The sequence below is a fragment of the Paralichthys olivaceus genome, chromosome 14 (genome assembly GCF_024713975.1).
Source record: "Paralichthys olivaceus isolate ysfri-2021 chromosome 14, ASM2471397v2, whole genome shotgun sequence".
NCBI classification, from domain to species: domain Eukaryota; kingdom Metazoa; phylum Chordata; class Actinopteri; order Pleuronectiformes; family Paralichthyidae; genus Paralichthys; species Paralichthys olivaceus.
This window is the reverse complement of record NC_091106.1, coordinates 3,307,348-3,332,912: the sequence shown is the minus strand read 5'-3', so window position 1 is coordinate 3,332,912 and position 25,565 is coordinate 3,307,348. Positions and strand designations below refer to the sequence as shown.

Below are 25,565 nucleotides of genomic sequence, written 5' to 3'. Positions count from 1 at the left end.
CCATGTTTTTTTACATTAGTCCAGACTGGACAAACTAAACACCTTTTGAGTTTATTTGACAGTTAAAGGCTACCACAGGTTCTTTTTCATGTTTAGAAGGAGAGGGTGAGGTGAGGGGTGTTCAGCTGCAACATGCAACTTCAACACTAGATATCACTAAATTCTACACACTGTACATTTAAAAGAAGACTAAACATTGATAGAAACCTAATAACATTAAAATTAAGCAGTATTTTGGAGTATTAGATGAAGAACAATAATATTGACATGGCTTGATTAGGTAACTAATCAAAAGGCACTAGACGGAGCAGTGATGCTGTTATAAAATCACTGTTTCTTATCATGAGCCCTGTAGCTATGCATGAGCCAACCCACTAAGACCTGTGCTTTTCCTGCTATTCCAAACTAAAGCCCTGTTTGTGTCAGTTTTCATGACTCACTCATAACATTTGTTCCTTATTCATACCACATGTTACATTTAATTGTTGCTGAACGGTTGTGCGCTTAAGTTATATTAACAGTTGGTCTTCAGTGGCCTCGTGTGGCCACAGTGAGTAACTACAACCACAGAGGGTGGACTGAGCCTCCTTGAGGAAACTGGTGCTGAAGGTTCGAGCTGTCCTGACAGTTTGAGGAGCAGTGGGGGGTGTGGCAGGCAGTGTACATTGAGTGCCTTGCTCAAGGTCAATGGAAGTTAGTATGTATACAACAGGTACTGCTAGTGAAACAGTAAAGGCCCCATAATAGCTTAATGGTGACAGATTCCTTTTCATCTCTGATCAGAAGAAGTGAGCAGGAAATAATAATTTGGCTTTGGTTGATGCAGAAACATAGACATGGAAAAGACTCTGAACCATAGCAGTGATGTGCCAAATCCCTGCACTGTACTTTTTCTTTTTGCTGAAAGATTCTGAAGTTCAGCCTCTTCTGCTGCAACCTGCACATCTGTTAATCCACTGATGAATCCACTGTGAACCTCTGTGCCTACATCTGTACTGGCACCACGCTGACATCTTGTGTTGGCTGTCGGTAATGCTTCCTCTCCGTAAATATCCTGCCCCCAACTGCCTGTATCTGATTGGTCTTTAATCTGATATTTCAGCAACACATGTTGTCTGATGCACAGCCTCTGTTTCACTATGGTACAAAGTTTATGCCTCTTAATTAATTTCACATGCTGGTTGGTGCGATATGAAAAAGCTGTTGCACGCTCCATATTTATGCTACTGTAACGCAAATACAACTTATTTGAACTGTTGAATGTAGAGCAGCCATCAGACACATGAGAATCTGAAGAAGAAATTAAGTGAAGAAATCTGTTACTTTAGTCCAATATAACCATAATCACTGGGGAGTGGTCTGCTGGTGGTGCACAGTCCAAACATGGAGAGCAGCTTTTAGTCATTGGCAGCACAGCACTGGAACCAGCTGCCTGATGATCTTTGGAATGCTCCATCCTCTGCAATTTTTAAAACCAGGTTGAAAACGTTTTTAATTCACTTTAGCGCAGCTATTTTACCAGCTCATACCATTATTGCATAAGGTATATATGCAATAATGCAATCGGGGACAAATGAGGCTTAGTGGAAAAACAACATAAGAAAAAGACAGTCTCTAGTTTGGGGAGGCTTATCCTATACATATCATATATACAACTCTTTAAACTATTATTTTTCTTAAAGAGTTTTTAACTGTGCTTTCAGATTTGAAATAGTTTTCTTTAAATTTTGTCTCTATGTTGTTTTTTGATGTCTGTAAAGCACCTTGAATCTACCTCTGTGGATGAAATGTGCTTTTTAAATTAAATGACCTTGCCTTCCTTTTTAAACATATTTTAGTTAGTAAGTTAAATAGTAAGTTTATATTTGACTCAAACTTGGACCATCAGCTAAATGGACAGTTATCTGTACATTTTGTGTTATTTCTTTAAGAGCCAGTTAACAATTTGCCCAAGATAAAGCAGAAAAGGGATCTCAAAGCTCCCTATTTAAAATGTCATCACTGATCATTGTTATTACTGTATGAAATTGTTATTTTTTTTACAGATTATTCTTCTTATAATGCCTATTCTACAGTTCAATATTGTGTGACCCTATTTAGTATCAATTCAAAATTAAAGATAATAATGATAATTAAAGAAAAAAACATATACATATAAAATCAGATTATGATAACATTGGATTATTTTGATGTTTTATTGATTCTCCTGGTGAATCACTCTTTATCCCAACAACCCAACAAACACTCTGAGAAATCTGTGGCAGAAATCCAACATTTCTTTCAATCTGGGAGGAAGACAATGAGCAGACTGTTCGTGAGAATCCTGATCCAGGGGAGTAACATTCAAACACGATAAACCCAGAACATTCAGATCTGACCCCAGTGATCATCTCTGAACAGACACAAAGGTTACCCCCACCCCCACCAATATATAAACTAACACATGACTGTGTCCATACTTGTTCTGTAGTGTGAAGTGAAGACACTTTGCCAACTAACCTGATGAAATAGAGTCAGATAAGTCAATAGTGACACACACACACTTTACCAAGTGTTTAGTTTTAGGTGAACACTAGCACCTATACCACACATTGAGAGGAAGTTAAAAAGCTATTCAGTGATGTAAATAATTAATATTTGTTTTCAAGTGAAGACCGTGACTCTCAATAGACTGCCATTCATTTTCTAGAAATACTAATCCTAAACCTTAGCCTAACCTTAACCTAACCCTGACCTTAACCACTGACCCTAAAAGCAGCTGTTACCCAAGTGGACACTCTGTCCCCAAAGCCTAAAATTTCTCTGAATTTGCTTTAAATCTTACCTCGCAAACCCACCGCAGCTTCAGGAACCACATCCACTGCGGTTGCTCGTATTTAAAATGATCAGTGTCCTCAGAAGTCTTTGTCCCAGCCGGACAGCTCGTCAGGAGGCTCCTCTGTGTCAGGAGGAAACATGTCAAAGTGACTGTGATCCATCGGCCCCTTTACCTGCAGAAACAAGGAAAATCACCATGAAATCACATCACGTCCACAAGTACAATGGCATTTGGGGGGGCCAATATATACACATGACTGTTTGATATGATAAACCTGGATTCATGATTCAACACATCAACATAGACACTGTATATTCAAAAAAGTATTCAATTAGTTACTTTCATTCCCCCCTTAACTTCAACACAATCCAGTGAAACCTGACTCGTACTCATAAACTACATTTAAGAGCTGCTGTTGAGGCGTGACTTCTTTTTTAAAAACCTCCAGAAAGAACCCAATCTCTGAGGTTATGGCTTTAAAAACATTTTTTAATCACATGTTAGAAATAAACTTAATTGAAATACTAAGTACAACACAATGTGTTTGACCACTATAAACAGATGTGGCTATAAATCAAATAATAATAGATCAAAATTGTGTGGGATTATGTTTAACTGCTCCCTAACATTTATGTCAGAAAAAAATGTGCTTATTTATTTTATCAGATTATAAGAAAAGTCTCATTCATGGCAACCCATACTCTAGTTCTGTCCAATCACCTTTTTAACTTGTATTGAAATAATGTCAGACCTTCAACAGATACTCTCCAGTTTTTTAAATCACTTAAGTCACTAATAATTCACTGATCAGCATATTCTCAATGGAGCCGTTAGAAGCACATTGTCACACAAGCGTGTATTTTATTTCACTGAAATGTTTTGACTACAAACATGATTGTCTGTGCTCGTTCAGTGCTGATCGTCTCACCTCTCTCCTCAGTGGAGACGGCAGCTTGCGGCGCCTCAACCCCTCCCAGTTGAAGCCCCGGAACCACCTGGAAAATTTATATAGAAATCTCATGGATGGATTCATTTGAAACTACTTCTCCAATTATTATGCTCTTAACCATAACTTTTAACTTTTTGTTGGGTTATGGAGGAACACCAGGTCTCTGTGCTGGCACATGATTCCAACACTTTTGATCTAGAGTTACCGTTTCAGGGGGAGGGAGGGAGTCATTGTCTACATGAATTCAGTTTGAAGTAGCTTTGAATGTTGCCTCATAGCATCATGGTTAACACAGACTGCTGACTGCGAAATTAGCAGGTCCAGCCTTTCTCCTAATGACAGATTGTCTTGGTCCCACTGAAAGTTAATAATCAGATATGAGTCCCATTTCCCTCGTAAGATAATGACAACAAAGAGTCTGAGTAATTTAGGAAATGTGTGACAGGGCTGGATCCCTCTCCATCAAAGTCATGAACTACAACTATTGACTTCACCACACATACCCAGCCTCCTCCTCTCTAGTGCTGCCTCATCATTTGTAAGCCCCTCTCTTCCACCAATTACAGTTACAATGTAGCTTGTCCATCTCACCATGGCTGCCATTCTAACGTACAGCGAGTTACCACTCTGACTCACTCAATACATGTCTGTCACGACTGAGTTATGTCATCAATCATCCCATCAGGTGTAATATGGCACTGTAGCAGTGGGGTTTGTACAGCAGGTCCTCAGACCACTGTGTTGAGGTCTGCCAGTTGCTTTGTCAGTCCATAAATTGACTCTATGAGTCCACACAATGCCTTAATGACTCTTAATTGACTGTAGGTGTGAATGTGATTTGTTGCTGGTGTCCTGTCCAGGGTGTACACCACATCTTACCTAAAGTCAGCTAGGACCCCCCCCCCACCAAAAAACTTTAATTATAAATGTTTGCATTTGTAATGCTTCTCTAGTCTTGAAGACTCAATGCACTTTACAGTACAGTTTTCATTCACACATTCATACAATGCATCTATGTGCTGCTCTTTATCTGTCATACATCACTCATACACTGCTGACACTGCAATTTGGAGTTCAGTATCTTGCCCGAGGACACTTTGGTGTGCAGAATGAGGGGGACAGGGATCAAAACAATATTAAATATACAGTCACGATGAAACAGCAATAATACAAGTAGAGTTGTATCTGGGACATCTGTTTCTCCTTGTCCCTGTGTTACACAATGAGGTTGTGGTTCACTGTTTCTGTGCTCCCACCCTCAGAGATGACAATGACAGCCTGTGTGGACAGTAATGTTATGTATGAGCCACCCTCAGGGTGTTTTGTTGGACTCACTGAACAATACGAGGGAAAAAAACACAATTTTCCCTCGTATCATAACAGTTAGCCAACAACATGCCATTTTAAAAAACAAAATGTTAAAGCTAACAGGAACACCATCACTGCACTATATAATCATGTCAACACTTTCTGCCAAACAAACAAACCTATTTCATTTCCTCGTGTTGTGCAGCGGTTTTCTTTTCAAACATCTAAAGGAATAGAGAGCATCATTTGGAGAGTTAACTTACTTGTGTTTCTTTATGTCAATGATGCCATTTTTTTTGTTCCCCAGCCTCTCCACTGGGTTTAACCTGAGAGGAAAAATACACGTATACTGGTTTAATGTCAGGTTTAATAACCTGTGCATTGTTTACATGACATTAAACCTGAACTAATAAATGCAGTAACATCTATGTGACTAATGTTAAATGACTCATGTCAGCATGACTGATGTTCTGGTGTAATAACACTGCAATATAATCATCAAGTGCTTGATTCCAAATGATTCTGCTTTGTTTTCTTCACACCAAAAATTACTTTCAGTGATCTCTTTTCAGACTGAGCCACATTCGCTCATATTCGATCATGATAATATTCAGTTTGTGATTAACCCTACTTGCAGAGTCTCCTGATGAGGTCATCTGGACGCTTGCCTACCCTCTTGGGGAAGTCCACCTTCTCAATGCCATGGAGGACCATGGTGTAAACCTTTATGGGGTCTGAGCCAGCAAATGGTGGGCTGGAAGGCAAACGGGTTTTTACATTTCCTGTTTATTGCAAAAGAAAGAAAATCTGACACTTTTTAAGAGATGATGGCGGGAGAAGCTGCAAACATCAGAGATCATTTGGTTACATACTGTATCCGGTAAACAAATACAACTAGTGCACAATTATGCTGAAATGGACAAAATCAGTTGGAATGACTGACTAATTGAAATTCAAGTATGAGCGAAGAGGACGTTTGGGGGGTGTTATGACAAACAGTAGTCAAGGAGATTAAGTTCAGTGATATGAAACACTATTGGTAATGTTGGTCACCAGTAAACATAGTCGTACATCACTGACAAGAAACTGAATTAGGGACTTTAAATTCAGCCTTGTCCCTATACACAAAGACCAAATCTTAGGCTCAGTGCTTTCTCTGGTCAGATACTTTGCCATCATTGCTGCACTGGACCTCTACCTCCAAACCAAACTAAACCTGCCAACAACAACCACATGGTTGTGGCATCCAAGAGTGTGCAAACCAGATTACTTAGTTTGAAGCCCCTACAGCCTCCTGTCTTAAAAACCTGGGTCTAGTCAGGATGTGCATTTGTTTTGGATGCAGTGAAAATAAGACAGACGATGATGTATTGTATCTTTTTGTTGCTGTATGATTGATAACTGTAAAACATGATAATTTTGTTTTAGTACCGTTCATACACTAACCCTAATGCTGCCGCAGATGGTTTTGTCTGACCTCACCAGTGGTCCAACCCCGAAACAGACATTAAGAATAGTTAATAGAAAAAGACAATTTTCTCCCTGATTGTCTACTTTGCTATTGTAGGTTATAAAGTGGGGGCAATACCATAATATGATTGTTTCATAACCAGTCAAAAACACCTTTGGCACATTTGACATTTTCTTTTTCACAAAGCATACATCTCAACGGAGAGAGATTATACTGTATATTGCTGACTTACTTTCCAGTGAGAAGTTCAAATATGAGGATTCCCAAGGACCAGCAATCAGCACCAAAGTCATGGCCTTTGTTCATGATGACCTCAGGGGCCACGTACTCTGGAGTCCCACAGAACGTCCAGGCCTTCTTTCCAAGGCCAATCTTTTTAGCAAAGCCGAAGTCTGCCTGAGAAAATACAGAGGAATTGGGATAAAAAGGACCTTTAAGGTAATCGCCCTAACATGGACGAAGACAAGTGACTTACCATTTTGACATAACCCTCATTGTCCAGTAGAAGGTTTTCAGGTTTCAGGTCTCTGTAGACAATGCCCAAAGAGTGGAGGTAATCAAACGCCTCTGACACACAACCAGTACAGAACCTGGCTTTGGGCTCATCGAAATAGTTCCTGGTGATTATGACAAGGTCAACAAATTAATGGATGTTTAAGAAATTGAAACATGGAATTTTTTTTTTTATACATGTTAGGAAAGAGTTGGTGAAGTGCCCTTAACCCTCAACAAGAGGAAGGAAAAACTACACAAAAAAAACTTTTAACAGGGGAAAAGAACGAAGAAACCTCAGAGTAAACAAACAAATATTATTAGGCTATGCCATTATGTATTCCACATGGTTTCACATCTTGGACTGAATTATGCATGAATTAAATGTTTCTGTAAATTTGGTTGAATTCTAGCTTGACTGTTTTCTCATGCGTCTGCTGTGGTCAGTGAAAGTAAGATGTATATATGAAATTCTTATTCGCATTCTGTGAGAACTACTTCTCCTCAGTTTTTGCTTTATAACAGAAATGTAGAATGTCCCTGCTCTGTTGCAGTGTTACAACTTGTTTCCTGCAGACCAACTGGTAAAGCTAAGGCTAATCCCTCTGAGTTAAACTCTCAGTTAGAGTTTACGGGAGGCCAGAGCAGGCCATCCTGTCACTAGTACACCTTTATATATAAGTTGATTCTGGACCTGCTCCCTTATTACCTGTGTGTCTGTATTATGCAGACATGTATTGGACATTACTCTCTGCATTCTCAGAACTTCTTTTTATTCTGTTTAAAATGTGGAAAAATACCTTTTGCTTATTCTGGACCTGTGACTTGGAATAAGTGCAGTGAATTAATCTCACTGAATGCCTTTATAACCAGAAATTAAAAACCTAGAGGCAGATTCTTTAAGATGTTAATGTTTTTCACTTGCCTTGTTATGTTGCTGGAATCTTGAAATGTGGTGCTATCAGCTGTTTGTTTTTGTTCTTTTACTTTTGTTCTTTTACTTTTGTTTTCGGTTGTGCTTTTGTCTGCTACTAAGTGTTTTAATCTCTGCTGTAAGTTTTCATATGTGCTGCTGCTTGTTTTGGCCATGTCTCCCTTATTGTCTCAACGAGAGCTTCCTGGTTAAATGAAGATTAGATTAAAAGTCTAGTCAAGTCATGTCTGGAAACATGATTTGTCAGCAGGTACAACAAACTGGACACTTTCAACCCAGAGAAAGGAAGTGAAACTTTCACTGATGTTGTTTTTACAGATTACCCTCTAGTTGTCACACACACTCACATGTCTCGCAGCACAGTCCACAGTTCTCCACCAAGACACACCTCGAGCAGCATGTAGACAAACTTATCATCCCGAAATGTTCGGAATAACCTGAAGACAAGCACAGACAGCAGAGTGACTCTATGTTAACTACCGTGCTGCTTTAAGAACAGAGTGCAGCGATAAACAGGGTACGACCATACTGCTTTGAAACAGCTTCAAAACCTTTGCTCTGACTACATCCTCAGATTTAAAATCTTTCTACATCATTTCATCTCTCCTTCATAAGAAAGAGCGTAGTGCTACTGAAAAGTCTGAACGGCTCATTTTGGCTGAACTTTTCTTATTGAATGAAGGTCAACAGACTGGTTTCACAAAGCCTTTGTTGTTTAAAGTCGTAGGTCAGATAAATCTCAGTGCAGGGGTGGGAGCCGGGTCAGCAGCATTCTCCACAGCAGGTTCCTTAGCAACTCTACTGAGAAACCAACAGTTCTCTTTAAGGAGCACTGGAGGCTTGTGGGAGACTGATCTGTTGGCTGACTTAACCATTCTCTAGCCTCTTCTGTTCAACACCTACATGCTCCCACTAGCTCAGATTAAGCTTGGTGCACACTTTTTTTAAATCTCAAATAATGTTATAAATGTGGGAGTCCAGAGATATGGTGACAGGTTTAACTGATATTAATCTTGGTATTTTAATGGTAACAATGCATTTGTCCTCAAAAATTTCAAAGCAGCCAATTCAAAGAAAACAAACATGGACATCCAAACATCCTTATTTGTCAAAAAAACTTAAAATGGCAATCAATTATCCTTTTGTGTGGGAGCAGCATTGTGGAGAAGATAAGTGAACAAGGCGTTGGATGAAAAATGCTCTCGGCATCTTGCTGTTTGCAACAGAAATGATATGTGTGAGCCACACCTTATGATTAACCCTGAGTTGATTTGCTGCAGGATATTTTTCTCGGAGTAGATGTGCTCCTGCTGTCTGGTGTCCACAATGTGCATCTTCTTAATGCACTTCAGAGCAAAGGTGGTGTCCTCGTCCTTCAGCTTCACCTGAAAAACAGCAGCTCAGTGAGGAGAGCAAGACACTAACAATCAATGCTAAAGATATATAACATTATATAACAGAGTAATTCTACACAAAAACATCAAATGAATGTTTCTACTGCAAATGTGTCAAAATCAACCTTTTATACTACAAAACCCTAACATCACCAAGACTTGATAGTCGTAAAGAAACTGACAAAAGACAATCATATTTGCAAAGCTGCATTCCGAAGGATTCATCATTTAAACTTTCCATTTCACTGGGTGATATTTTTGCCCAGAGAGATGATAACCATTTGGCCTAAAAGTAGAAGGATGAGGCATAAAAAAAAATTGGATTCAGCAAGGATCCATTTTTGTGTTGCTGCAGCTCACCAGCTCCACTCGTCCAAATCCTCCCATGCCTAGAGTCGCTATGACCTCAAGCTCCTGGAAAGGCTGGTGTGGAGGCAGGAGAGCGATCCTCTCTGTCAGCCTCCTCCATTCCTGAGCCTCTGCAGAGTCGATCTGAGGGGAGTGCGGCCTGAGAGGAGAATAACAGGAGGTTTATGATTAAATGTGAGTCCTTCTTAGTTAAGAAAACATACACTGACTCCATTACAAACCAAAGAGAAATCAGTTTATAACCATCGGACACTGTAAAAAACAATAATGTCACATAATGAAAATAAAACATGTAGTAGGTCACCATCATGATCGCCTCACCAGGATCCTTACAGGTGCTATATGTAAGTTCTATCTGCTGCTGAGTGTGCTTTCTTCCCAGGCTATAGGTTATCCATAGAAAAGGCATAGATAAAGCACCGTAACATTCTACAGCTGTACGTGTTTGTTGTGTCCGTCTTTCAGTGTGCACTCACAGGGCGTTTCTTCTCTCATCACTCCTGGAAAGCTCTTCCACATATTCCTTCAGGTAAAACTGAAGCTCATCGTACGTTCCCACCATTTGGTTGAAATTGCTGGAGACGAGGGTGAGGAGGCAGAGACAGTAAAGAGGATTTATTACCATTCTCTATGTTGCCCTTCAGTATCAGGTACACAAATACATTTCAGATAGAGCGTGGTATATGGGTCCAACTCTACATAATGACACGTCATGTTAACACCATCCAGCTACTCACTCTCTGTCCACCACCAGGCAGTGTGTGTCGCTCTCATTGCAAATGATGTTGGCTGAGCGAACATCCTCACTGCAAACATGCACCAACAGCTCAGTAAAAAATACACAACACAAACCAAAATGCAAGAGCACACACTGTAACTTCAGCAGCAAAATTAATACAACAACAAGATTGGACCACACAGAGGATTGTGTAACTGTAGTTCCGCATGTTGTGTTATGGTTACAAAACTGCATTTAAGATTTACAAGTTAAAATTTCTTGAAAAATGGACTTTGCCCTATTGAATCCATCCACACTCGTTTGGCTCTTCTGATATATTAAAGCTTTCATAAAAATAGGAGATTCCCTGTCATGATTGTGACTTGGATGCTAATGTGAGCTCTTAAAGACAGTAACTACTATTTCAGGTCACTACCATATGATCGGATCACACCATGAAGGCTAGAACCAGCAACAAAGTACTAAATACCAGCAGAAAATTTCATGTGACTTGAGTTTACAGGCTGTGACATTTGACACGAAGACACACTGGACAAGACAAGGCGGTGCAACAGATTAACTCTCATTCATAAGTACGTACCTGATGAGAGCTTTCTCTCCAAAGTAGTCTCCCACTCCCAGTGTCTTGATTTCCTGTGGTTCAGCAAACCCCTCTGTGCTTTGAGTGACTATGACCTACAGATAGAAGACATCAGAATGAGAAATAACTACTACTACTGTTTTACTTGTCAGTTTAATATTGCTGACTTTTTTAAATGTTAACTTTAGGTTTATTGGGCAACTTTGAGGAGTGAGGTGGGATGAACAGATGAGCAGACTTGTTGAGTTGATTAGCAAATGGATCTGAGGGGTGCAGGGGAATGGTCTGGAATCAGGAATCCAAAAGCCATCAAAGCCAAACTATAATACTTCCCAACATTGACCACAGATATTGATTGTAACTGAAATATAGTTAACAGTGCACAGTGTTTTATATAAATGGTTATGGTTGTATTATTTTCATAATTTGTCAGAGTGGTCCCGCAGTAACAAAAACGTGAGCACACAATGGTTGAGAAAATATTTTGGTTTAAAGAGACGTCTCACCTCTCCTTTTGCAATGATAAAGAAAGTGTTCCCCTCTTCACCCTCTCGAATAATATACTCCCCTTTTTCAAAATAGTCCTGCAGGGAAAAAAACATGAGTCACTCTTTTGTCCACTTGGGTACAATCTGGAAATGTTCGGAACTGGATAAAGATAAAGAAATGTCATGAAGTGGGAAATACTCACTACTTCAAGACAATCAACAATCTTTGCTAGTTTCTCCTCCGGCAGGTCACGGAGCAGAGATACACTGACAGGGAAACACATTGACAACTTCATTAGATGTTGTGATTGATTATAGATCAATAGTTTATAAATTCTGAAATTGAAGTCATTGACAATATAAAGAAATCAATTACACAATAAAATCAGTAAGTATTTGTATCATAGCACACTTTTAATGTACAATACACAGAATCGCAATGTTAACAGAAAACAAATATATTTCGTGCACTTCTATTTCCTGTTTATGTTTAATCATTTCTCTATTATTTACAATATTTGAGGATGTCTGATGTTGCTGGGAGGTTCTGCAGATCAAGAATGTCATTGCACTGAGTGACAAATTTCGGGGTGAATTTGAATTTACAGTTTTCATGTTGCACCCACATGGAATAAATGTGGATGACATGAATAATAAGCAGGCGCTGTTTTGAAATAGACAAATTGTTTAGCCCCCTCTGGGATAAACACACTCGAATAGCAGAGATTGAAGAAAGGTTGCAATCAATTTGTCATATTATCTTTTTACCAAAACCTCTCCATCTGTAATAATTAGACCATTTCAAGTGGGTTTTTAATGTATTGCTGCCAACTGAGCACAGACCCTGCCTAAAACAGCATCTTTGAAACCCACTCGACTTCATAATTCAAAACTAAAACCCTAACCTGTCAAGGTCACAATTCAATGCAATGTAAGACAATGGCTGCAGAGTTTTGCTGTCCCCAATGTGTACTGTGTATTAGTACTCTATTTAATTGAAATTGAATATGTGCAATGGTACACATATACACGTATGGTCCTGCTAAATGAATATCCAGTTGGTCAGAGAGGTAGAAAAGAGGAAAAATGTTAAATCATTATTGTTTGTGGTTAAGACGAGACACAGTGTGTCCGTTTGTACCTGCGCAGGAAGCTGAAGTATTCCTCGTGTCTGGCCTGCGCGGTCTGCATCATGATGGTCTGGAAGCTCTGGCGGTCCAGTGCCCAGATGTGGGACTGGGACACAGCTAATTGAGATTGAAACCATGAACAACTCATCAACTCCACCACTTCCACACCATATGTCGACTGTATTCAACGCAGGCTTGAAAACATTTGGCACATATTATCCAATTATATTGATAGATTTTGGGAAGCTTGTGTGTCCTCAGGTGATGGTAGAGGAATAGTTCAGCAGCTTATTTCCAAGTGTGGGATCAGTAGATTTATATAATTATCACATCTTAGCTATCACATATTTTGTTCATCTTTGAAATGAGAAAAGTAAATAAAACCACTGCAGTGAATAGGTCTAACATTGCCTGGAATTATCACCAACCCAGGGATGAAAATTTAATTGAACATTTTTTGAAATTGAAAGAGAAACAGGCTTTCTGGTTTCTACCTCATTTAAGCACAAGTCAAACTCTATAGTGAACCATTGCACACTATTAACTATTCAGTTAAGCTCTTGCAGTGCTCTGACCTAAACATCACTGAATATCTGTGGTTGGTCTGCACAGCTAGCACTCAACACACACACAACATTTTCCAAAATGGTTAACTATTCCACATTAGACTTCGTGATTTATTTTAAAATTAAATTTGGATATATTATTTATAAAATGAAAAGTTTACTACAACTATGATGAATGATATTTCCGTTTCCTGAGTGTTTATCCTGCATATGTGTGTGTAAATGACAATGACTACTATTACAATACACTACAAACACTGGAAGCAATGCATTTTTCCAAATGGTCAATGGTCTGTATTTCTAGAGCTGTTCTAGTCTTAAAAACCATTCAAGGGCTTTACAGTAAAGTTTATTGCCATCACCCATTCACACACACATTCATACATGCATCTATGGGCAATTTATGTAAATGAGGGGGAAATCGGGGTTCGGTATCTTGCCCAAGGATACTTCTGGGATCAAACCGCCAAACTTCTGTTAGAGGACGATCACTCTACCCCTCGGCCACAGCCACCCAAAATCCGATTGTCAAGTAATTATGTCAAGTCACAGTAATGTATTCAGAAGACGGCCCAAATTGTGTGTAACCCCCTTGAGGATGTTTAATAGAATCAATATTTTGAAAACGTACTCAAAGATTTAAAATGAACATTTAAATAAAATGTTCCAGCTAATAATAATCCCAGGCAACAGTTTTGATTGTAGGCATGAAAACATCAGCAAGGCCATGAAGGTAAGAGATGGATGAGTAGTTTTAACATACATTTAATAACTCCCTCTGTGAATAATCTGCTCACGTACCATCCAGCTGGCAGAGTGCATGTACATGATATGATGTGGTTGTCAAACACAATCAACGTGACACATAGAGGGGGGTGTTTGAATGTATGTAATCCCAAAGGTAAAAGAGCTTTGGCCTTTTGTTTTATGACAATTAAAGGCTGCCACAGTTTCTTTTTCATGTTTGGAAGGAGAGGGTGAGGTGAGGGGTGTTCAGCTGCAACATGCAACTTCAACACTAGATATCACTAAATTCTACACACTGTACCTTTAACAGTGGCTGTTCTCTTACAGTTGTACAATATGGCAAGTTCTCCAAACGCGGTTCCAGGACGCATCTCACCCAGCGGCTTTCCACCCTGGATGACCTCCAGCAAGCCCTCTGCAGTGACGAAAATAAAGCACATGGTTGAAGCGTACAAGTGTCTTTGGTGAGAGATTTTCCATCAAAAGAAACCTAGATAAACATAAACCAATGTTGTGGTTATTTCGCATATTCAATCTGTTTTGGTTCCTTTTCAACTTTAAGAACCGCATGTGCATGTTTGGCAACGGCAGAGCTAATCTAGATATTCCCCTCTCCAGTCCTATTTTCTCACTCTTCCTTGGCATCACAAGATTTTCCCACTTTATTAAAAACTCTGTAATATTCTCAACAGATTCACAACCAGGTTTCTGGTGCAAATAAAATTACACATCTGTAAATAATGAAACAAAAACACTGTAACATTCCTTCATGATTTTGTTGGTTTCTTAGATACTTTACTTGTGTTCAAATTCAACCAACAACTACCTTTCTAATTTTAAAAGAGACAAAGCAAGTCCCATTAGAGCTCCAGATACTTTGCTATGCTTACCTGCCAGTACGTAGAGGTAGTTTCCAGGTTCACCCTCCTGGATGACCAGCTGCCCCTCAGTGTAAACCTTCTCATACATACAGTCCACCATCTCCCTCATGTGCTGTGGATCCAGATTCTTCAGAAAGTCATTGTTTATGATGGCATTGTTGATCAGCTTTTTGGTGCTGAGGTAAGCAGAAACAAACAGTGCCAAAGTCAAGTCATTTTATGTGACCAGGTAGTATACAAAATGTTTACTGAAATAATGGGAAATAAAATAACTGGAAATTCCCCCTTAGCAGGAGGGTGTAGGTTTAGAATGGTGGGAGCAGACGTATTGGGAATCAGGACACGTGGGAAGTACAACAGAACGATTGCCTTGTAACATTTTATTTACTTTACCTAAAATTTGCTATAGAGCTTTATGAATTTCTTTATTTCATCTGGTTTTGACCAATTCCTTCCAAAGTCATCTAGTGAAAGCACAGTAAATGTAAAAACCAGTGAATTAATGCACCATCAACAATCAAGAGGCCAGTCTGCCCACATCTGTCTGCACAAGTAAGTACCAACAAGGTCCCAATCCAGGAAAGTCTGATGGCAGATTTCCAAGAAGAAGAAACCTGAGACACACTGGTAGACCCTCTCATCTGGCAACCACATGATACCTCAGAAAAAAAAAGACATGATAAGCAAAAATGGCATAATTCCAAGTCCAAGCATGGCGAGTGTTGAACCACTCACCGATGTGATGGGATTTAACAGCATGCTACCATCAGGTAACTATTGGGGCTGCTATATATAACAAAAATCACAAAATATGGCTTAAAATGCAATAAATTGTGTTCCATGTGCCATGCGATTTGAAAACAGAGATTGGATGGAGCGAGCCACCTCCGTCAAACCTTGCTCCTTCTCCTCCTGACTTAATTCTACTGTGGAAACTTCTAGTTTGTCCCAAGTCAGATTTATCACTATTAGCAGTTGATTATATAAAAGAACTGCAAAGCTTATTTATGATACAGAACCTGAGGGAAAAGTACACACACACACACACACACACACTCACACGCACAGTGGAGTCAGTGTGTGTGTCTCTCTCTATCAGCTGACTCTCTGACATGTCGCCACAATATCAACACTGACAATGACTGACGCTTTTATTAATGAGTTAAATCTTTCTTCAGAGCAGCGCATGCATTCATCAGCAGTCCTGCTCGCTCTTTTCCTCTCTCTCTTCATCGCTCTCTCTCTCTCTCACTTCCACACACACAGTGTGATCGGACACGTGTAACCTTAGTCTCGGTAAAAATAAAATAGACTATATAAACTTAGTAAATGTATGTAGCTGGAGGAAATGGCGGCACTCTTGGTTTGACTTGAAGCAGTTGGCACAGCGTGCATCGTGAATGATAGAGACACAGAGAGGAGCAGTAAACTACCGAAAGAGACACTAAAAGCTGTAAAAAAAAGCATGTATGAAAAGACCCTGGGCGTATTGGAGCCGTGCATGGCAACCTGGTGTCTGCCCCAGACTCGATGGCGCTGCAGCCCGGCTGTGCACCTTCTCCTGACTGTGGAGCTGTCTGTGCTTTCTGTCTGTAGCCAGAGACTGTTTATGATATATTTATCACAGTATTCAACAACGTTATTATATAATATAGCAAGTTTTTTCTAATAGCGTGCAGCCCTGGTAACGATCTAGAGAAAAAGCTACCAAATACCACTACCATTTTGCGGCCCTTGAGACACACAGATGAGCCTGATTTGCATTGGGTCTGAGGACCTATGAAGGGAAAGAGTTTAAAATAGGTAAAGGCCACAATAATTTCTGCTTCAATGCTGGTATGCTTTGATCCAAAGCGATCAGTCATCAGTGCAAGAGCCAGCAGCTATGGCCCAAATTAAATGTTGCCCCAAGACAATGGTGGATAACTGGAGCTGGTGTTATATTGTGGAAGAGCCATGATTGATGCTGGAGTTTCTACAATTACCCCTGTTGGTCACAGCTATACAAGTTGATCAAGTCACTGGTATTTCTAGTTAATTCCTAGGACAAACACAAAAATGCATCCATATTCCTCATAGGGTTGATGCAATGTCATGGCTATAATTCTAACCCTAACTCTTGAACCAAGTCGTAACCTTAAAACAACCCTTTGAATTTGTGACCAGCCAAAAAGTCCTGACAAAGTCAAAATGTCCTCATATAATGATGGTATTGAACCAAATTGGCCCTTAGTACTATAGAAGGACAGGTACTCTTCCCACAGCCAGAGGTCAGAAACAGAAAATGGGGAAGGGGAAACCCAGGGCATGGTGCACAGATGGCCAAGGCACACTCAATAAGATTTCACTCATTGGAGGTGATCCCCTCAATGGTTTTGGGGAAAAGAGCTTTTAGAGGGGAAAACCACTTTTCCACAGCCATCCAAACATCACATGGACACAGTTATTTTCCCTCCCTTCCTCTTGTGGGCCTCTGGGGGACTAGGCCCCTCCCTGCAAGAATCACTGGCCCCTGAAAGAACAGGGGCGACATAGGCATTATGGGACACCAGACGATTTATAGCACTATTGACCAATACAACTGCCTGATGGATAACAAGGTCTGGAGATAATATGCCCTAAATCGCAGAGCCATTAACAAGCACCAAAATATCCAGACGCCATGAAAAATTAATTACAGGACAATAACATGTATGTCATCTATAGTCCTTGATGTAAACAGACGAAACAAAAAGGTTTGCCGGGGAAGTTTGTGTAATAACATCATTGAGATCTCAAATAGACCAATGCTATTGATTGAAAATACTAAAGTGACAAATCTATAATCAAAGTACCAGGTAAATGCTCAGGACATGTTTTCCTGCTTTTCCTCTGTACTGTGGCAGTAATGGTATAGCACAATGACATTTGCCATTCATCCAATGGATATTGAAAAGCTTGGATGCTCGGCATTATTTCATGTATAAATCAAAAGCCAACATACTCAAGCTACTAGCAGTGTTCTGTGGGCAACACTGCCAGGATGCATTGTTATTAGATGAGCAAGTTCAGTAACCTCGCTGCTATACGCTAGTTAAATTAAGTGCATCATGTAACTTCAAAGATTGGGGACGCAGCAAGGTCAGCATGCCAGCTACCGAGACATCAGCAGGTGTAACTGTAGCAATTTTTTTTCTCACATCATCTTCAACTTATCTCTGCAAAATCTTGACAAACTGTGAGGCTAGTTGCAAGCCTGACTGTATTGAGCATGATGATGACCTATTACCTTGGTTACACACACATTGCTAAATGGGAGAATGCTTACTTTTGTTATATTTTCAAAAAAATGTCATACTATCAGTTCTGTATAAAAGCTGTTATCCTTTAATTGGGTGCTGAATTCATTGAGCAAGTGTGTGTGTGTGTGTGAATCCCTGATTACCACATCACACAGTTGATGTGCGAGTGCATTCACAGAAAAGGAGCATGCTGAATGAGTCACAGAGTAGTAGGCAAGGGGGGCAGCATCGGTTGTGTAATTGAAGCCAATAATGACTCAGACCCAGCATTTAGATCCTGTGGCCTTTTGTGTCCCTCCACGTCTTGCTATTATCCTGCAATGCTAATATGGCTTTTGAAACGTGGTTCGAATTACCAAAGCTTACCAGAGCTCTCACAACCTCCAGCCAATGATATTGTGTCTGAGATAATCACAGTTGATCGGACTTAATAAATAACAGGGCAGCTTTTCAAATGATGGTTTTGTTTAACATTTTCTGGAGTACCATTTTATACTATCAGTCAGACCTTTTTATTCTCCTCAGGTTGAGTTGAGCACTTAGAAAAGCCACAATGATACTGGTTAGTTCCTCCCTTGGGTCTCAGAATAGTCTCAGTTCTTCATGTTATTGATTCCACAAGATGTTTGAAACCTATCAATGAAGTTGTGCTCCATGTTGACACAACCACATCACATCATCTGCAGATATGTCAGTAGCACGCTCATGCAGCCAGTCTCTCCTGCTCTGCCACATCACAAAGTTTCCACTGGATTCACATTTGGTGAATGTTTTGTTGTGTTCATGAAACATGACGTGGATAATTACACCATGATTGATTGGTATTCGGAGCTCAAACTATGTCAAGAAAACATTCCCCCACCATCTCACCACCATCAGCAGGAGCACCATCTTGAGGAAAAACTCTATTGTATGTGAAAATCTCAGCAGTTTCATAAAAACACAAACCAGCCAAACTGGCATTGTATCCATGAAGCTTATGGTACCTATAATTATATTTATGATATAGTAAGCCCTAAGTATTTACAGAATTAAGAAATTAGGTCTATACATTGCATTTTTCATGCACAACCTAAAAGCTTTAATAGGTCATGCTGACCAGGAGGTCCAACAAGAATCTATAACCGTTTGACGATCTAATCTTACTCAGTGACCAAACTGAAAGGTAAAAATATTGTATTGGTTAACAACTGCATAATCTGCACAAATTAGGCTTAATATGTATTTGTCATGTCATGTTCAAGTCTACACAGTGTTTCATATTCAAAACAAGGGTTTTGTTTGCAGTGTTCCAGAGACTTACTTTGAGTTTTTGTGGACAGCCCTTACAATGAAGCTGTGTTCCGCTCTCAGGCCTCCGCAGAATTTCTCTGATGTCGGTTCAGCGGAGACACCCTCTTTTGCTTTAAGCCTACGGTGGACTTCCACAGCCACCCTATGGAAGCGGCTTGGACCCTGGTTGATGGCGCTGAAGCAGCGGTGGCTATGGTGGCATTGAAGTGGTGGAGAGTAGCCCAGGATATTGTTGTAGCCAATAGCATCCTGGAGTTTATCAATCTGAGAGACCTTGGCCTCCAGTTCCTTCTGAAGATGCTGTAACTGAAGCTCCTGAGCTCGAAACGCTTGGTTCCGACGAGCCAGCTCCGCTTCTAGTTGGGCGATCCGCAACCTGAAGTTTAATTTCAGTTCAGTCACTGAATACACATAAAAGTGGTCTCACAAAGCCAGGCTAGCATCCACAAATTAAATCTTTGCAACAAGTGTCGAAAAGATCTAGTGAGGAATGTAGAACTTGATGAATCTGTTAATTATGAGGCAGGTTCAGATGGAAACATGGTTCTAAATCTCTTTTACTTGATGTTTTAAAAAATAATACACATGCATTCCGATGAAAGCTCACTGCTAGTCATACATGTTTGACTAAAATGATGTTGGACCCTGCAATGAGTGTCTGGTAGTAAATTATGAATCTTCAAAGCCCTCAAAGGATACTGCAATGTATTGATGATAAGATATGTTTTAGAGGGCACTGACAAATGCCATTAGAACTATCAGATTATAAACACTTAGATTTCATTATATCAGGTGATGGAAGGATTTGTGGAGTAATCTGCACTATAAACCATGACAGCCTTTTTCAACTGATCCACATTGAAAACAAATTGTCTTTTGAGCCTCTCCAGACCAAAACAATATAAGCGAAACTGTGCTGTCACAGTAAAAGTTACATAGACATTTCACCCAAAAATGAAAATTCTCATAACTATGCCGATGGAGGGGTGAGTGTTTGAGTCCTTAAAACACCTTTGGAGTTTCGGAGGTAAACAGTGTTGCAGCCATATCCATTGCAACACTGTTTACCACTGAAACTTGTGGACTCAAACACTTCACCCACCCCTCCCTCGGCTTATTGGTGAGTAGATAATGAGTGAATTTTCATTTTTTGGGTGAACTATGCCTTAAAGGAGTCAATAAACCAAATGTCAATCTAAAATTTTGATACATTAGCAGCTTTATGCTCTGCACTGTGATAATGTAATCCATCAATTCATCATTATATAATATTGCACTCCCTACATAAATGTATATAGCAATGCTCACACAAACACACACAAAATATTTGTGATAAAATATAGGCATATGCTTAAATTACATTGTAACTATGTCATATTACAGATACAATGTGTTAAACAATACAAACATTTCACAGTTTTTTCATAAATATAATGAAAAGGATTGATTCTAACCTGAAGACATCTTTGTCCAGACCAGGAGGGTCTGTGCGGATTGAGGCCAGGCAGCTGTTCTCTTCAGCCCTCGGGGCTTTTATAGAACCATTGCCCATGGCCACACACTGACTGGCCACCATAGGAATGGCCCAAGAGTCAAATTCACAGTGAAGACTGTCTGAAAAGAAGCTCTGCAACCAGACAGGGTGCTCTATCTTCTTTAATTACTTTGTTAAATTCCAAAGTGTTCCTATGGAAAATGAAATCACACGCATTATTCATCTCTGTGTGAGATTGTTTGGCTGACTGAAGATGTGTTAGTCAACCAATTATGATTCTAAATAAGAAATTAAAAACTTGCTAATGATATAGTTTCAGGTTGACTGATGCCTTGTATCATCTCTTATACTACTTTCTCATGCTGTGTGCGCATGGGTCAAAAAAGTCACACATGCCATTATTAAACATTATTCGTTATATTATATTAATCAAAACATATATTTCAAAGCCTTCTTAATAAACACATCACTGATTGACATCTGTCAATTATCCATGTATCAAAATCAGATTTTTGTATTGGGCAGACTTCACAATCTCTCAAAATCTATCTAGATATTAATCAAGAGAGAGAAAAACAATGATTTACTTACAAATTGTCTGAGAAACACATCCAACATGATCCTGGTTGTATGTATGATCCCCGTCTCATTCTGCCTCTCAAGCAGCTGCATCTTATTTGGTTGCCATGCACAAACACAATGACACTCATCTGTGCTGTGAGGGCTCTTTAACCGTTTCCAAGTGGATCTGCTGAGGAAGAGGAAGTATCTGGCAACCCCTTGTGGCTTAGAGGTGTTTCAGAGATTATGCTATGATTATATTTACACAGTGTGCATGAGGTAAGCTTTCTCATTATGCTTTTCCTTTTATTTTGGAATCCTTTCTCTGTAATTTCAGTATTCAGCATTACTGGTTAACTCTGGCTGGGATTATGCCGTTCTCATAGAAAAAAGTGCTGCCCAAAGGTGCACTGTTTGAATGTGTGTGTGAATGGGTAGCGCTTTTAGTGGTCATCAAGACTAGAAAAGCTCTATATAGATACAGACCATTTACTAATCATGACAATATAATGATACTAACACATTTTGACCAGAGTGGAATGAAATAACACCCAAAATGAAGAGAAACCACAAACTTTGCCACAATTTCTATAAATCTGTAAAATCTTAATTTGTGAGGCAGAAATTCAACATTTACAACATAAGCAATCTGTTCAGTCCACTCATGTGATTCTCACATTAATCTCAGTCTTGGCTGTTCTGGCCTTTAATTGGTTAGTTTAGCCACATGTGCCTCAGAATGAGGAAGTGTTGTGAGGAGTGAAGGGTGTAGATCAGTAAACTTGCTATTTACAGAGAAATCGTCTCCATTCTTCTGTTTCAGTTGTCAAGAGTGATCCAACCACCACATACTGAGCCTACACATTACATCTGTGGCAACAGTAGGATTATCTCAGTGGTTTATTTGGTGAGTTTTATTCCCCTGAACTGTGTATATTGTCACATTTGTGATTGTAAGTGGAATTATTTCGCTCTTGTGGAACAGCTGATTGAATGAATCTTTACCATACCATACACATGAAAAAAAAGAATGCTCCGATTTACTCAATTCAATAGTGGACATTGGTTGCTTTGGCAACAATTTACAGAATTGTGTTGCATCAAGACAAGTACTTTGTGTTGATACAAAGTACTTTGTTCATTTTGCCCCATCATAGACCCTTTTATTCTATTTGATCACTTCAGCCCAACACTATTAGATCTCTTAACTCTGATAATATTTGTTAGGAAAACATTTTTTTGAGGATAGCTTCTTTTTTTTTTATTACTCAGACCTCAATAAGACATGACCTTTTTTAAGCCATTCACTTTTCAAAAGAGGAGAAAACAAAGGCTACAGGTTAATTGCAATAACACCACATGCTGTAGAGCATAAGGTCCGACTCCTGATTCATGAGCCCCACAGGTGGAGGATAATGAAACCAGAGGTAGACAGATGTGTACTTAAGACTATTGTATTATTATTCTTGTAATGTATTACTGCTTTTGAGCAGAGGGTTATTTGATATACAGTACGCTAGAGGGCACTCTGAGCCTCGGTATGTGAGTCTGTACCTGTAACTGTGTTTTGTTGAGCCAGAGTAAAAGAGTTCGATCGCTTAAACAGACGTGTGTCCTGGTCATTGTGTTCCTCTGCACATAGGCATTAAGTGAAAAACATGACATAAGCTGGTGATGAGGTGTAAGTCTGGACACTTCTCCTCACATTCAGGCTGAATGTCACTTGTGAGTGGAGCCGGCCAAAGTCGCAGCTAGTGTTAGCTAACTTCGATGGAGTGCCGCCAGTGAAGAGCCAGTCACCTGCTAATGCTTTGAGTGAACAAGCAAACCAGTTAAGACGGATAATGGAAGGAATCACCGGACATATTGATCATTTTGATGACTCAGACAAGCAATTGGCAATGTATATTGAACATTTTGAGCATTACAAGCCCATTTTGCCACAAAACCACTAATGATAGCAGAGAGGTTTTGCTTCCGCAAACAGTTTCATGGTAGAAGTCAGTGAAACACACTGTTTTGGCGGAGACATATGCACGCGGTCTCTTAAAGTAAACCCCATTCTTTCTTCCAGACCTAACGATAAATGCCAGTGCTGTGGAAAGATGAGCCACACTGAAAAGGACTGCTTGTACAAAGATCGAGAGAGTGCCAGAGGAAGCAGAGAGAAAGCATGGAAAGGGACGTCAGTATTTTAACGGCACGCTCAAGCATGGTGGGAGAGAGAAAAAAAAGAGAGTGCATCGCATTGAGACAAGTGACAATGAAAGTGATGAAACAAATCAGACAGTGACAATGAGTCAGGACTGAACATGCTGTCTCAAAAAGGCAAATATGCACATATTTCTGTGTTGCAGAAGGTGAATGGAAAAAATATGGAACTGGACACTGTGGCTGCTGTTTCTTTAAATGGTCTGTACCAAAGCTGCTTTTGAGACGTGCCCCTGCAACCTACTGATGTCGTCTGCAAACTTAAATGCACAAATGAGCTTCTTGCACCACAGAGTGTGATTAAAGTTCAAGTAATTCTTAATAAACAGACTGCCCAGTAACCCTTGAATGTTGTGAAAGTGAGTTTACCTCCATTGTTTTGAAGAGAATACTGAGAGCCATTAATCTCAACTGGAAGGGAAAGGAATCTGTGTAAGTAGCACTTATAAAAGAGGAAAACGACCAAGCAAGAGTGTTAAAGAGGCAATCCGCACATTAAAACAGATTACAGCCAGAGTGACTCTGAAACCTGACAGCAAGCCCAAGTTTTGCCCACCATATAATGTGCTCTTTGGCCTAAAGTGGAGGATAAACTGACAAATCTTACTGAGTTTGGAGGGATCTTGCCCGTGGATCACAGTGACTGGGCCACACCTATGGTTTCAGTGAGACTTTGTGGAGATTTGGAGGTCACAATCAAACCAACTCTCTGTGTGGACAAATATCTTATTCCATGCAATGAGGACCTTTTTGGCCTAGCTGGATATCAACGTTTTAGTAAGCTTGATCTTTCAAATGCTTACCTGCAAATGGAAGTTGAAGAGGAGTCAAGAAAGCTACTGACTATCTTAACACAACCATTTACCATTTGGAATAACCTGCACTGTTCTAAAAGGCTATGGACCAGGTTTCCTTTCACACACTGCTGCTTGGATGATATCCTTGTGAATGGCTAGATGAGTACACCCACCTAATTATGCTTGATTTAGTCCTGGGAAAGCTGGAGGAATATGACCTGCATGTTATACAAGAGAAATGTCTATTTTTCCAGGAGCCAGTGGAGTACCTGGGCCACATCATTGATGCATCAGGTCTCCACAATGAGAAGGAACAAGCCATTGTGGAAGGAAGAGCACCCATCAATGTCAGCCATCTACATTCTTTTCTCAGAATGATTCATTAGTTGGCAGAAGGCTTTGTGCAGACTTTCAAACATGCCTTAAAATCTCCCAGAGGCACTGCACCTCTGCAACAGTGACTGGACACATTCTTGCTGACTTACCACAACACCCCCAATGCTACAACTAAGGAGTCACCAGCTCTGCTGTTCCTGAACTGCAAGCTGTGCTCATGTCTGTACCTCCTGACTACAGGCAGGAGGAGAAGTGGACACAATGTATAGTCTTGGCAAAAACTGGAACAGTGTGTTACTTCTGTGTTACGTCAACCATGGCTTCCATCCTCCTTCCCTTAGTTCTAAAAATTCAGAGTCTGTCAACAGTTTGAAGAAGTTGTTATAAACTCTTTCTTGCCCTCTGTGTAGTTTTTATTTATTTTTTGTTTTTGTTTAACTGTATTTCTTGTTTTTATCTTAATGATTCACTTCATCACAAGCAAGTTGATGTATTCTCTCTGCATACGATGTAGTTTCTGCACAGTACCATAATGTTTGAAACAATGGTCAGTCTTCTTGCTGTGTTCACACCAAATGCAAAGCGATCTTCAAGTCCCCCTACTTTCATGAATTTGATCGCAAGGTCATTTTTGATCCTTTGTAAAAAAAAGATCTACTAATATTCTCCTACAGAAAAGAGGAGAAGAGGACAACTGGCTTAAAATATCTCCCACTGCTGCATCA

At 39.8% G+C, this 25,565-nt stretch overlaps 1 protein-coding gene and 1 long non-coding RNA gene across 2 annotated transcripts in view; one reads left to right on the top strand and one right to left on the bottom strand.

Annotated features, from left to right (window-relative positions):
- The window catches only part of LOC109629155 (cGMP-dependent protein kinase 2), a 28,771-nt gene extending 7,124 nt beyond the window's left edge, over nucleotides 1-21,647 (bottom strand). The window contains exons 1-20 of the mRNA XM_020086656.2: nucleotides 21,527-21,647; nucleotides 20,895-21,126; nucleotides 19,451-19,816; nucleotides 14,876-15,042; nucleotides 14,287-14,400; nucleotides 12,684-12,789; nucleotides 11,746-11,809; nucleotides 11,561-11,638; nucleotides 11,055-11,149; nucleotides 10,473-10,541; nucleotides 10,212-10,310; nucleotides 9,727-9,874; nucleotides 9,221-9,357; nucleotides 8,320-8,409; nucleotides 7,022-7,163; nucleotides 6,779-6,942; nucleotides 5,707-5,829; nucleotides 5,339-5,401; nucleotides 3,747-3,813; nucleotides 2,825-2,990 (exon numbers count right to left, since the gene is read on the bottom strand). Of these exons, the coding sequence (XP_019942215.2) occupies nucleotides 2,895-2,990; nucleotides 3,747-3,813; nucleotides 5,339-5,401; nucleotides 5,707-5,829; nucleotides 6,779-6,942; nucleotides 7,022-7,163; nucleotides 8,320-8,409; nucleotides 9,221-9,357; nucleotides 9,727-9,874; nucleotides 10,212-10,310; nucleotides 10,473-10,541; nucleotides 11,055-11,149; nucleotides 11,561-11,638; nucleotides 11,746-11,809; nucleotides 12,684-12,789; nucleotides 14,287-14,400; nucleotides 14,876-15,042; nucleotides 19,451-19,816; nucleotides 20,895-21,016 (2,310 nt within the window). The 5' untranslated portion in view covers nucleotides 21,017-21,126; nucleotides 21,527-21,647 and the 3' untranslated portion in view covers nucleotides 2,825-2,894. The remainder of the gene's footprint in view (nucleotides 1-2,824; nucleotides 2,991-3,746; nucleotides 3,814-5,338; nucleotides 5,402-5,706; nucleotides 5,830-6,778; nucleotides 6,943-7,021; nucleotides 7,164-8,319; nucleotides 8,410-9,220; nucleotides 9,358-9,726; nucleotides 9,875-10,211; nucleotides 10,311-10,472; nucleotides 10,542-11,054; nucleotides 11,150-11,560; nucleotides 11,639-11,745; nucleotides 11,810-12,683; nucleotides 12,790-14,286; nucleotides 14,401-14,875; nucleotides 15,043-19,450; nucleotides 19,817-20,894; nucleotides 21,127-21,526) is intronic.
- Nucleotides 21,648-22,251: 604 nt separating this feature from the next.
- LOC138413617 (uncharacterized) lies at nucleotides 22,252-25,246 on the top strand. Its single transcript, XR_011246010.1, has 2 exons — nucleotides 22,252-22,403; nucleotides 23,571-25,246. It is a non-coding gene; the product is annotated as an uncharacterized lncRNA (long non-coding RNA).
- Nucleotides 25,247-25,565: the final 319 nt, after the last annotated feature.